The sequence below is a fragment of the Cryptomeria japonica genome, chromosome 9 (assembly GCF_030272615.1).
Source record: "Cryptomeria japonica chromosome 9, Sugi_1.0, whole genome shotgun sequence".
In the NCBI taxonomy this organism is placed as follows: domain Eukaryota; kingdom Viridiplantae; phylum Streptophyta; class Pinopsida; order Cupressales; family Cupressaceae; genus Cryptomeria; species Cryptomeria japonica.
This window is the reverse complement of record NC_081413.1, coordinates 319245333-319260231: the sequence shown is the minus strand read 5'-3', so window position 1 is coordinate 319260231 and position 14899 is coordinate 319245333. Positions and strand designations below refer to the sequence as shown.

At 35.8% G+C, this 14899-nt stretch overlaps 1 protein-coding gene across 2 annotated transcripts in view; it reads right to left on the bottom strand.

The window, feature by feature from the left end:
- Positions 1 to 3590: 3590 nt before the first annotated feature.
- LOC131029751 (plant UBX domain-containing protein 1) overlaps positions 3591 to 14899 on the bottom strand; it is an 80462-nt gene continuing 69153 nt past the window's right edge. For both annotated transcript variants that reach the window (XM_057960397.1, XM_057960396.2), the window contains one exon: positions 3591 to 4106. In XM_057960397.1, the coding sequence (XP_057816380.1) occupies positions 3922 to 4106 (185 nt within the window). In that variant the 3' untranslated portion in view covers positions 3591 to 3921. The remainder of the gene's footprint in view (positions 4107 to 14899) is intronic.

Sequence of the window (14899 nt, the reverse complement as noted above, 5' to 3'; positions counted from 1 at the left end):
TATGACAAGATTTTTACAATGAGTTGCTTCACACTTTGAAGCTTTATGATCAAATTGATTCACTATAGATCATAGTTAATGCAGCCCAAGCTTCCAACAAAATATAGTATGAGTTCAATCTCCCTTATGAATGTGATCTGCTAAAGAAGAGATCAGACTGTTGAAGATGAACATGATATACTGAAGGATGATATACACAATCTGATGTAGGATGTAATCTGCTATAGTTCAAACTGCTGAAGAATGATTGTTGATTTGATGCCCTTTGAGGGAGGGATACAATCTACATATATACCCAATTATGTGTGCATTCAACCAACACATCCATCCAAGAGTCAGCTCCTTATACAATTAGTTATCTTATGTTAGCAAACCCATTAAATATAAAAGTTCTTAGATTAACAAACCAATTCAATATAGGAGTCAACAATGTACATAAATCGAACAAGTTAAATGTGCAACATCGATAGGCCAATTGCACATTTACATTTTCTATGTCAGACCTGCAGGAGTCAGACCATAGCTATTGCCATTAACACACCTTAGTGTACTTTGTATAACATGTTAGATTTGTCAAACACATTGTTATGTTGTCAAAATAGCTCAAGGATTCTATGTGTTTATATTTACTCTTGTACAATGTTGGCTCTATACATTGTATTGTAACCCTTTGTGTTGTCGGTAATACAATTGAGCTCTCTATATTGGAGTGTGGGTTTGTTTTTTGTTAGGGTTTCCCCACATAAATCTAGTGTTATAGTCCGAACTGCTTATATTCTGTAATTTTCTTTAATGTGCATCTAAACTATAACTTCTTAAGGGTTTGTAAGATTTTTTGCATCCACTTTCCTGATTTGGTTATCGTTAGAAACATTATTCTGCACTCAACTTCCTTTCAATTTCTAATCAAACCTTAACCTTTCATTGGACAAGTTAAGGTACATACACTTGAAATAGTTTTCTTTAATGTGCATCTAAACTATAACCACTCAAGGGTTTGTAAGAATTTTTGCACCCACTTTCTTTATTTGGTTAACATTAGAAATGTTATTCCGCACTCAACTTCCTTTCAATTTCTAATCAAACCTTAACCTTTCATCAAATCAAGATAAGGTACATACATTTGAAATCGTTACAATTTGGCATTCATGCCTGAATAATATATGCAACTATAGTGATTTGAAAGATTGTATTGAAGCCCAAGTATTGAAATTACTGTAAATGGAGAATGATCAACCATCAATCAAGCATAATAAAAAATTATAGGGCAAATTTAGCATCCAAATAGATGTATTGTATGTGTTGCATGTACAATTTGGATTCATGCATGTGACATGTTACTACACTAATCTTAGGAATTCAATTATTCAAGATTATGCTACTTGTTTACAATTGTGGGCTTTATAAATGTCTTAAGTCTAGTCTTAGAATTTTCTTCTTTATGTGCATGTTATAGCACCCAAGATTCTACGCAACTATGTTTTGAAGTAGCTAATAAAAGATCTTATTAGTTTCTAATCTTGGTTGTGATTTGCTTCTTGATTGTTAGTATGCTTTTGGTATTAATTTCTCACCAGTTATGTGTAGATGAGTTATGCTCTATCATTTGATTTACAAAAGAGAGTAGTTGTTTTGTACTTTCCTTTATATTAGATAAGTTGATGATTTAATTTAATTTATAGCCACGGCCTCTAGTGATACATTTGAGCAACATATTAAGGCCTATCTCCAAATTTTATAAAATGTATAGATGATAGATTTTATATGCATTTCACAAACACAATTATTCAAGTTAATAATGTATCAAGACCTGAATCATCTTTCAATGTCTAATATTCCTTATATTATTTCAATCCTTAAATTATTCTAACCATTTTATTTCAAAACCATATATATATAATCCTTAAAACATCCTTCCATATCAATAAACTTGTGGAGTTTGAATCGGCAAAAAGTCAACTATTCTAGCCATTTTAATATTAAACAGTCCTTGTCAACATCATCCCACCATCAAGAATCTAGTAGTGATCTGGCATGCTGAAAAAAGAGAAGAAAAAGGAATAGGTGAATTCAAAAATGTTGGAATATGGGCCCGTCTTGCTATGAAGGCTAGCAATAAATGCAATAATGTGCAATAAGTTCAAATTGTTGTAGGGAAAAACATTCTATACTAATGTACCAAATGTCCACAAAAAAAAAAAAATGGAGAATAATTTTAGTAAGCATCTTTGGCCCTTTTTAAATGCCAATTTTGGATGAATGTGTCCACCTTCAAATTAACATAAACGATCATTTGCAGAACCTTATGCTAGCAAGTCAACCATCTCTATTCCAACTACACATGCATTAGCAATAGTTAAAACATATGTATAACTCGTAGTCATTGTAAGAACTATCAACCATGCCCACAAACTTAGCATGTGATATGAGATTCACAACAAACACTAAATTGGAACCCTCAATCACTATGACTAAAATGCGTTCATTGGAGAGAGTTGAGACCACTTTAGTCTCAACATCAAACCGCTATGGGCCTTTTTGAGGTTTTCAATATTCGATCACATTGTCCCTCATTAAGGCATTCAATATTTACTTTATTTAGTTGGTTGATACTCGTAATAGATGGTTACACCTAAAATTCATGAACTGTGTTCATAATTATGTGTGTTTGGGAATTGATTATTCTGTCCATTTTTCTTCGACTCTTTATTTCTTAGAATTTCCTTCAGTATTTTAAAGCATCAAACACTATAAATCATTGTTTTGTAAATGAGCACAGTAATTTTAAAAAAATCGAAGTTGTATGTAACTTCCCTGAAAAAGATATTCGATCATTAAAGCAAGAATAAAATGCAAAAAGCATATGTATACATCAAAGAAGGTTGCATTGTCATACCAAAATGCTATTGTGCAATATATCATTCAATATTTGTATCCATCTTGCAAGTTGTAATCATAAATTCCTTTCTATTATGCCAAAGTTGTCCAGGTCATTGCCTTATGTTCTTACCAAAGCGAGAGCTATTGAAGCACCAATGCCCATGTCGGTATATGTGACAACTAATACCAAAACAATGCTCGCTTTGTAGCACATCATATATATAACAAATTCTAGTATTAGCAGGCTATAAAGCGGTCAATATAGACAAACATAAAAGGACAGTTATTTTAACTCACAAAACCTGTCTCCAAAATAGATGATTTTGGCATTCCCCGTAGCATTTGTGATATGCCATTTGACAGTTCTATATACCTTCCCGTAAATTCACTTATGGAATACTTAACCACAACCGATATACCTTACCTTAGATTACATATGGAAATTTGAGGATAAAGGGCCCCAACTGTTACAGAACATGTGATGCTGAATTGCTATAAAAACAAAAATGTGGTGAACTTCCTAGTTACATCCACAATAATTTAGACTTGTGGCTGACATACCACTCACTAGGTGCAGAAAACATTTAGATCATAGTTGCAGACCAAGTGCTAAATGGTCCAACTTGTGCAAGCAATGCCTAAGTTCAATTCCCCATGTCACCCTTGAGGATGCCTAAAATGGGCATATTCATAATCAATATCCCAACCGATAAAGAATTGTCTTAAATTAATTCTGTCATCTTCTAATCGTATATTTCATACAACTGGCAACCATGTCCACTTTGGTTACAACTTACATGTCTTTAAAAATATGAGGCGTTAATATGGGGAAAGTAATTATTTTATTTGAGACATGCCTTCTCGTATTTCTATACTTAATACGAACATGGCATGACAAATATTTGGAGTCCTTATGGCGTATAGCTTAAATATTTTGTCGTATCTAGAACAGCCTACTCTATACATAATAATTATACGAGTCTAAAGAAATTTGCCAATTTCATTTTTGTTTTTGCAAATAGTATATAGACTTTCATTATATTACATTTTCAACCACTTTGGCTTTACAGCTTTTTTAACAGCAGGCTTGTTATCCAAAACTTGTGCTGGAGGCTCCACAGTAAGGGAAGGGTCAGCTGGTTTTTGTTCTTCCTTTTGTCCAACAAACAAATGCAGATCACACAAAGCTGCAATATCATCACGAAGAAAGGGAACCTTGTCTTCCTCTGCCAAGTGCATAATGAAAGCTTCGTCAGTTCACAGTAAATAAAGGTTAATTATTTCAAACATGGGAACAGTGTTTGTTGATGCGCAATCATTGAAATTAATAGAGCATATAAGGAAATCACACATAGAAGGTTATCAAGCATATTATGAGTTTCCTATGCAAGATAATTCCTCTGTTTTACTCCCAATGAAAGCAAAATACAATTCTGTCACCATGAAGAGAAAACCTCAAAAAAATAGTTTATCTGTTGCAAGTTGCAACCAATAAAAGATGTAACCAAATCATCAATAACAATGTATCTGATTCTCAATTAAGGTCTGTGAATTTCAAAGTTTCATAATTTATTTCATTTTGACTTCTCCCAATATACAAACCATACTACTCATGATTTATGTGATGATGTCACTGCATAATACTAGAAATACTGATGGTCCATAGTTTGAAGAGTTGGACTTGGACTCAACTCGCCAGCACAAAATTTTGACTCGGACTCGGGACTCAGCAGACTCAGAAAAAAGCTCAGCACAGAATAATATAATATACATCTTCATCTTTCTCCTCCTAGTGTAACTTATTTTTTTATGCCTGGAACTAGAAGGTAAGTCAGTGTCAAAATGATGATAGATTATTTCTTCAAAAGTGTCTTTGTTTTCCTCCATTGCATCCAAGTCTGCTGCTCTCCTTTGATGATTTGATCAACTTTGAATCCTTAAATCTACTCACAAATTGTATTCTTTCCAAGGTTGCACTGAGACGGATATTTTTGGAGACTCCGGAGACTGGTACAGCTATTTTTTCAAAATAGGAGACGGGGGTACTTGGAGATGCCAATTTTTTATAAAAAAATTTAATAATTTATAGAAAATCTGAAAATAAGTATATATATTTGTAAAACTAATTACGAATATAGACAGTGTATAAGGAAATTGAAGGCAACGACCCAAACCAACAAGTTGAATATTTCAACGCTACAAATCCTTTTGCTATTATATGTGATTATATATATGATAATGTGAATATATATTATATATAAGAATATAAATATAGATATACTCACAAGAATGAAGAAAGAAAATGTATTCCATAGGAAAATTCCCGACTCTCAAGGATCTAATAGAATTCATCCCCATTGTGCATACCGCAAAGTCTACATAAAGGAATTAAAAGAACAAGAAGAATATAGAAAATATGAATATATTTTGAGTTAGCTCACGTTGACTCCTGCCGTTGGCTTATGTTTTCTCCTATGTTAACCCAAGTTTCCGGGACGGGGACGGGGGTACGCGTATCCAGGATGGTGATTTTTTTTGTCAATTTTGGGGACCGCTAGGGGTTGGTAAAGGGGACCACTATATAAAAATAGGGAAAATTAAAATAATAGGGAAATTTTAAATATTCATATGAAAACATGGATAAAACATGCACATATACATTTTAGAACCTTAACACATAAGAACCAGCAGTGTTCTTATGGCAAATTTGTGTTAAATTGAGAGTAAAAGTGAAATTGCTTATAGAATTCATTGTCTATATGGCAGAATTTATGGGACGTCCCCTAGGAGTCCCATGTCCCCAAGATGTCCCCGGGAAGGGGACGCCTGAAAAAAATATTAGGGACACGTCCCCGGTAATGTAGGTTTTCTCTTTTGTGGTGTGTTTATTTACCAGCTTTCCGGTGCATTTAACTTTTAATTTTTGGGGGTTCTTGTTTTATTTGTGTGGGAGTCAGCGCCTTTTGCATGGGAGACAGCAAGAGTCTTCTGGAGACAGCAGTTGAAAGTCTCCTTCAGTTGGAGATATCTGAGGCAAGGTCTCCGGTATTGGGACGCGTCTCGGAGATGTTTCAGTTTCCAAGACGCATCCTAGTGGGTTGGAGACGGGTCTCCGTGCAACTATGATTCTTTCTATGTTGATGCTTAGTGGGTGAAATGGGTAAATAAGAGAAAAAAATGACCATAAAATTTTGATATTTCACTTAAAAATGTGCAGCTGTTATGTCCAAGCACTAGAAAAAAGAGTCTGAGCTCAAGACTCGGGAATCTAAGCCTGAGACTAGAGAGTCTTGGAACAGGATCAGCCGAGTACTCTCCAAGACTCTGCCAAACTCAGTGCAAGAGTCTGGTCAACTCAGCTCAGCCAGCTCAGAGACCCAGGAGTTTGTAGAGTCCCACAGAGTAGCCAGAGAGTGTTCAAACTATGCATGGTAAAACCAAAAGTTATAAAGAGCAAGATAAGAAGATCAATAACTGCAGATATTACATGTTAATCCTCTTAACACAAGATCCATGAAAAAAGTGAACTAAGAAAAGAAGAGCATTATTGAATCCTCAAAATATCACTCGCTTTATTAAGCTTCATAGTATTTATCCTTCTCTACAAAGGTTTAACAAAACTGTCAATGTTAAGGTCCACAAATATTCATGGTAGGTTAATGTGATTCAAGAGCAACAAGTTGGATAAGTCAAGGGTGCTGGAGAGTCTGGGCAGCTAAAATGGAAAAGTAAAACAAAAACTAGATATAGGAAGCAAGTTAGCCAATCAAGTAAACCCTAGAGGAATCAATAAAAAGTAAAATATGGAGATGAATCTCTGGACCCCAAGGCGACATCTCTGGTTGGGGAAAAAACACAATAACATCTTCTATAAATGGAGACATTTCTTCAAGTCTCACAATAGCCCCCATCCTCCTTCCTGCCGAAGGCACCCCTATAAAAAACACACAAAAGAGTACAAATCACACAGACTTTGACAGAGAAAAAGGATTACTTTGTGGGAAAGTATCAGATCCCAAGGATTTCAACTTTGACACAAGAAAATGCAGGGTATCAAGTACAAAGTAACCATCACTTGCATTGCCTTTTTTTTGAACTGACAACATTAGTTATTCTATTTTAAACTATTCAACTTGGCTTTATCAAATGGAGAGAAATGCATTTATATAAAAGAAAGAAGCTGCAAGAAAATGTCAGGTGTGTACCATAGAATAACAATCCATAGTCTCACTTCTCTCCTCATTTCTTAAGCTACAATTACCCTTATTTTGACCCATAGCTAAAGTTTTAAATAATATGTTTAATGGTGCATGGTTTCAAATGCCTGGCCTTTCTAGCTTTTGAAGTTTCATTATTTAATAGTTTTAGGAATGACTATTTTTAATTTACCTTGCCAAGCCTAAAAGCCAATATGTATGTTTTAATATTTTTTTTTATAAATATGCTTTGTGCAACCTTTGAAGTAGTCTTACATGGGGACATGTCCCCTAGGTTTTGATCCATAAGACATAATTATTAATATTTTACCAACATTATCTGCAGCTGCCCCAAAACCTAACTCTAAGTTCATTTTATTATTCAAAATCTGATTCGTGTCACCAGATTTTTCATTCCAACCAAAAAATTGCACTATAAGTTTTTGTTTTTTTTAAATTATTTAAATATTCATTAATTAATATTATATATTTTTAACAGCCATGCCCCTACCATTCCCAAAATTTAAAAATTATTTTGCCATTCTAGAAAGATCCCATCTCTCTAAAACTTGGGGAAACACTTCTTTGAAGCACCTTTATTTTATTTTCTTGCCAAGGAACAAAGAACCAAATATGGATCTCTCTCCCTACCAAAGGTTAAATCATCCTAGATACCTGAGCTTAATAAAGAAGAAAACGCCAAAGATATTCCTAAGATGAGACTAGGCACCAAATTCAACAAGACAATGTCAACAATGCTTTGAGAGACCATTTTTGGAATAAATATAGCACCAAGCATGATAGTATTCACAATCGCAATGCATGCATATTTAAGAGTTTCTAAATTGGCTACCCAAATCTTATACCTATATAGAATGCCAGGTTCAATGTTTGCATTAAAGAGATGCACCTTCAAAGGAATATCCTAGGAGTTGGCATTGTTGTCATTGATGTCAACCAGGGCTTGTTGCAGACGATATGAGTTGCAGTTGCAGTTGATGTCAACAAGGGTGAAGTGCATAACACGCAGGTTATGCAGTCGTGCATAACACGTCGTGTTATGCTACACTTGTAAGCAGCAAGAAACATGTGTAGCAGAGTCAGAAAGAGAAGTAGCTGCAAAACAGAGAGAGCAGAGGTAAGTTACAGAGAACAAAGTAAGGTAAATAGAGAAGAGGGTGTAGCAGTTGAGCTGAGAAGTGTGCAGCAGAATAACAATGAAGTAAGTTGCAAAGCAAAGAGAGTGAGACAAAGAGCAGCAGAGACCAGAGGTCTCAGTGTGCAAAGCCAAGGCAGAGAGGTAGAGTAGAAAGAGTGATTAGATCAGAAAACAGAGAGCTGAAAGCAGAGATAAGAAGGCGGCTGAGAGCAGAGATTGACAGCAGAAAACAAAGGCAAAGCCAAGGCAGAGAGGTAGAGTAAAAAGAGTGATTAGATCAGAAAACAGAGAGCTGAAAGCAGAGATAAGAAGAAGGCTGAGAGCAGAGATTGACAGCAGAAAACAAAGAATAGAGAACAAAGCACAGAAGGATCAGGTCAATCTCAAGGGCATAATTTGTAAGTGTTACAAAACACATTTGTAACAAGGCTTTTCATTGTATTGTTAAATTTAATATTATTGTAAATCTCTGAGTATGTGCTTGTACAGACTCAGGATGCAGTGGGAAGGCCTGGAATGGCAAACCAACAACCTTGTCCTCACGAAAGGATTGTTTGGGTCCGCATGAGACTTGGATGGGGCCAGGGGTTCGGGAGAGGCTACCAAGATAACCTAAGATGGGGGTCGGGGCCTATGGAGGCCTGCCAGGATAACCATTCCAAGCTATGTGATGACACTCTTCCCTTATGGTCACTAGTATGTAGCCTTGTTGATATCACTTGGAGTTTTGCTATCACCTAATTAATACGATGGAAGTGGAGGCGATAGTCTTAAGGCCCTAAATTTCATCCCTAAATTTGGATGACACTCTTTCTTTTATGCAAATTAAATGTAATGTTTATCTTAATGCATCATTCAATTTATTAAAGGTTTAAAAAAAAATTATTTACACACTTTTTCAAGTGTTTCCAATGGTCACTTGTTCATTTGAAATTATTTTCACTAAATTATTTAGACATTCTCTAAATCCAATAATGTGGCAAGATACACCACTGTCAATTATCCAAGTATTGTGGTTAGTAGGCACATTACTTGAAAGGGCTGAATAGAATATGAATCCATTTGAATCCTTTTGTGTAGGAGTCTCACCAATATACGCAATGGAGGCTTGAGGCATAGTCCTAGTTGGACACTTCATTGCATAGTGACCATATTTGTCACATCTAAAGCATTGGATTTTTGAAATGTCCTTCCTTCTTTTGTGTGTATGAGCACCATTTGATTCCTTATCTTTCTTTCTTTTGGAGTGTCCTTTCTTACCCTTCTTCTTTGAGGAGTGCGAAGGAAGAACATGAATATCTTCATTTGTAGAACTTTGATCAATGCCTCTAGTGACCAATCTTGAGCCTTCTTGAATGCAGTCCGTTTTTAATCGATCAAACTTAGGAAGTTTTGATCTTGCGCTTATCCCTTGAATAAATGATTCCCATGAAGAAAGGAGACCATTGAGTGCCAACATGGTTAACTCTTTACTCTCTATGGTGTGTCCAATGGTAGAGTGTTGATCTCTCAATTCTATAATTCTTAAGTATGAGGTGATGGATTCGCCTTTTGTCATTTTGACATGGTGAAGTTGTTGCTTTAGAGCAAGAGCTCGGCTTGAGTTGTTTATCTCATACATCTCCTCTAATGCTTCGAACATGCCATGTGTTGTCTCCAACTTGGAGATAATTGGCACGATATGATCTTTCACTGAGTCAACCAACATCTTCATTGCTTTATGGTTCTTTCGCTTCCATTGAAGCTTCTCATCCTCTTCAGTTGGTTCTGGTATGGTTTTCTTCACGAATTCGTCTAATTCTTTGTCCCCCAAGTCAAGCATAATTCTAAACTTCCAGGATACGAAGTTTGATGCTCCCTCAAGTCTATCTTCAACTCAATTCCATTCACCATCTTGACGTTGATAGAAGTACATGAACTTGAAGACAATAATAGAAGATAATCTTGCTTATATAAACCTAATATGATCTTTGCTCAAGCCTGCTCTGATACCATGTTAAGTTTTGGTGGTCAGATTATAATTTCAAAATTATTTACCAATGAATCAGCCTCACCTCTTAGGATAGTATCAACACAGATTAAAACTATGAGTTCAATCTGCCCTATCAATGATGATCTGCTGGTCGACAAAGGAATCACGACACAAAGGAGGAACACAATCTAATTGTTGATTATGTAATGCAGATTGGGAGATGATAGAATGTTAGCAGAACAAGAAATACGATCTGCAGAGAAATATATAGTCTGCCTGAGCCTTTAGTCGATATATATCAAACACGACCTATTGTCCGGTGATAGGTTAAATGCGATAAGCTATGAATATGTTTTATTTCTTATTTTCTTTACACTCTATCTGCTGAGGGAGAGAGCAATCCTAAATACGTGACAAGATGTCCTTCTAATCATTACGTCTTATACCAATTACCATGTCTCTTCCTCAGATCGAATAGTTAGTGTAACTTAATCAACATGTCTTATTAAGTGTTAGTTAACATGTATTAACATTAGAATCGATTCATAGATGTTAATCGATTCATGTATTAATCAATTTATAGAATCGAGACATATATTAATCGATTCATTCACAATGTTTATTAATTATTATATAACTAATTGGTAAACTAAGTTGTCTCAATCAGACCAGTAGATTACTGACCGACACTATACTTCAAGAGTGTGATGGTTTGTTTGAAATCGTACTCTCCTACTTCAATTCCTACAGCGGATTCTTCATCTTGGTTTGGAATCCGGGTATTGACATGTATGATACATTCCTCCAATAGATTCATGGTGCATTGCTACACTTTGGGGATATTGATGTTTATATCAGAGTAGCACAACGGATGGGTGATGTGACATGCCTCGGATCGGTATGGGATTTGAGAATTGATGTGCAGTATGCTAGTATAGGTTGCTTGAGGACAAGCAATCTTTGGGAAGGGAGGACTGTCATGTCCCCAATTTTTGCCCTTCCTTAGTGACAGCATTTCTAGCAGGTTTGGTCTATTATCTAGTTCCCGTAGGCCAGCAGAGCATGGAGGGAACCAACTCAGGGGCTTAGAGAGTCATGCATGAGCCTTTCAGGCAGTTTGGAGCAGTTGACAGTAGTTTCTTAAAATTTAGGAGGGATCCCTATTTTTTAGGGATTGACTAGGAGTGTTTTAGGGGCATCTGGAGACCTCTGGGAACGTTTTGGAGACTTTGAGTGCATCTCCTATTTGTTAGGAGGAAATCCCAGTTCACTGACGGACCTTCCAAAGGTACACACAGCAGAGGACCATTGGGGTTCAGCTTCAGGTTGACAAGGTCAGTCTCCTACTTTTAAGGAGCATCCCTAGATTTTAGGGGAGACCAACTAGTTGGCCTACGAGGTTCGAGCATACTTCACAATCAAGTGGCTACAAGGAGTTTTCAGTTTTGAGCTCATTTGAGCATTTTATGAATAAATTGGGAAATATTTAAATATTTCCTAAGTTGGGTTAAATAATTAATTATAAAGTGAATTATTATAATCGCTTTTTATTACAATAAAGTATAATAAAGTACCCATGGGGCACATTTACCTAGAAATTATAACTTATAATGGGGCCATTTTATATTATGATTAAATAGACCCTTGGCTTAATTGGAACCAAGAGAAGGCATTATAATATGAAATAAAACATTGTTAATACATGAAACGAGAACCCTAATTCAAAATTAGGGTTAGGGCTGGGAAAAAAAGTGAATAAAAGAAGGAAAAGGTAGCCATTTGAGACATATTCAGGTTTATTTTTGACATCAGCAACAGGTGGGAGCTCTGGAAAGGAGTATTCTACAGCAGATTGGCTTCCAAGAACGAAAACTCTTGGGAGAAGTGAGAGTTGGACGTAGCCCCAACCCTCAAGAAGGCAAGAGCATCATATTTTCAGTTTATTATCAGCTGGGTATCGATTTATTGAGGAGGAAATTGCAGATCAGTCAGTTGTAAGGGCAGAAATTTACCATCAGATTGCAGATCGAGAGTTTACATCAGCATTGGAGTCATCCTTTGACCCAGCCGTACCATATTCTTGCTGGCAGTACCATTTGGAGCAGCAGCTAGGGTTATATCAGCATTTAAAATCAGATCTGCTTTGCATGTATTCATTTTCATGTCATTGGTTGCACCAGTAAACTCGCTTCCTTTTGGCTTGGACCTCCGAGTATGAGAATTCTTGTTATTCAATATTCTAATATTTAGATCTGGGTAATTATTTGAAGCTGTCAATAAAATCAGAGTTCTGAATTTTAGATCAGTCCATATTAATTTGTAAATTATGCTCAGAAAGTGTTATTCTTATGCATGTGATGAATGTTAAACCCTTTGCATTGATATTTGGTTCACACTCCTAAGCAAAAACCAAATTGTTAGAGGGTAACGTCAGAATTCTCAGTGAACAGCTAGCTGGGGATCTTTCAAGAAAAGAGGTACGAACAAAATGCAAAATGGAAATGGTACAATGAAATATAAATCACCTAAGTGCAAATGAAGCTCCAATCACCGATTTGAGAAGGAGATGTTCATCAAGTCCAAACAAAGGGGGTTTTCACCATGTCCAAATAAAGATCAAAATCCTACCAAGTTGATCAAGTCCAAACCAAGCTTGAAAGACCACCATGATGATGAGGTAGAAATGAAAGGAAAAGGGCCACTCCAACCTCTAGGTGCAAACGAAGGAGTAAAAGCCACCCCCATCTCATGAGGTGCAAACCAAGCATGAAAAGCCACCCAAGTTGTAAGGTGCAAATAAACTCAAGAAAACCACCAAGGTCAAAGGGTGCAAATGAAGATCAAATCCCCACCCAAGTTGTCAAAATGACAATAATGCAAACAAAGTGCAAAACACCGAGGTACAAACCAAGAACCTAAGACCGAAAAGAAGTTTTGAATCAAGTGCAAATGAAGCATGAAAAGCCGCTTCAATTGTCAAGTGCAAATGAAGATGAAAAGACCACCAAGTTCTCTAATTGCAAACGAATTCAAAACAATCGCCTATGATGATAAGTACAAACCACTAAATGTTTTGCCACCAGTGCAAGGTGAAAAACCGTCTTGACATAAGTCCAAATCACACATCAAAAGCCGAAAATATTGTGCAAATGAAAAGGCAAATCAAAAAAGAGAAAAAAAGTCGGCCTAATAAGAAATTGAAATGAAAAGTGGCGACTTTTAGAACTTAGCACCTATAAAGAGGAGCATTTGTAATCCATTTTGTCACACATCAAAACATCATTCAAGCAAAATCAGATCTACATTTCAAAAACATCCGCGATTTATATCTTCAAAGCACAACAAAATACACCCAAGACAGCAATTGGACAAAGAGATCAGCAATTTGGACAACCAATTTTGATCATTTCATTGATCAAAATATACTTTTGAGAGAGGCAATTTGTATTATAAAGGTTCTAAGTCCAATCTGGAAAATTTTCAGTCCAATTTGAGAGCAGCCTGGGCAGAATTGTGTGAAAATTCACATTGCATCAGACCTACAGCAAGCACAAAATCAGACATATGGGAGTGAAAGGTAAGTAAAGTTAATATGTATTCTATGTTTTTGATACCCTTTTGTTTGCTTTGCAGGTGACTAAAGAAAAAATCACAAACATAAGGTCTGATGTGAAGAGGAAATGCAAAATGGAAAGAGATGAAGTTAGAGCTCAAGGTCAAGTAGATCATGAACAAGACAAGATCAACCAAGGGCATCACATAGTCTAGATGCAATGCACCTAACTCATTCTATGGAGGCACAAACTTAGAGCTACCTACCCTCATTTTTTGTTGGTTCACATTCAATATTGAACCTAAATGTAATTTTCTCATTGGTCAAAGGGAGTTGTTTTAACAAACCCTAATCAGGGTTTTCCATCTTGTGATCTTGGCTATTGATTGTGAATCTATATGATCCATACATTGTAAAGAGCTATCTATATAAAGCTCGGTTTTCTCATTTGTAAGGATATAATAGAGGTTAATAATAGCAAGACAATAAGAGTAGAAGAATAGATAGATTAGAAGTTAGAAGTTAGATTAGAATAGGAGAAGAAGAAATTGTTGCTAAGACTTGTAAATGGAGATACTATTTTCATTGAAGTTATCTGGTGAAATGTGTTATTTCAACAAGTCGCCTGATTTCTATTTTTCATTTGCTTTCATGCTGATTAGATGAATGAAAGGAATTATGAATTATTAATGGTGAAATTCATATATCCATACCACTAGCAATTTGTTGATTGTAAGTTTGCCTTGTGTGGTCAATTGGAATTCTTAATGAGCTTAACTTCAATTGCTATTCACACTTTGATATGCATTGCCTTGGTGGTGTCTTTGTTGTTGATAGTGATTAGAACATCATGTGCCTACCTTAGGAGATCACACTAGCTTTGTGGAATTGTTCGCTGATGGCGAAGAAAAGCTTAGTTGGATTTCACCTAATCGTTCATTGTCTCTTGAATTCTTAGGAGTAGCGTAGACTTCTTAAACCCTATCTCTTTTGCCATTTTATTTTCCAATCAAATAGATAGAATCTAAGTTCCAGCAACATCCAAATGTTCAACATTCAAGATTCAACGTAAGTCCCCTTGTGAATCCAGCAAATCACATCAACCATTGAGCTTATCCACAAGTCGAGACCGGACAATA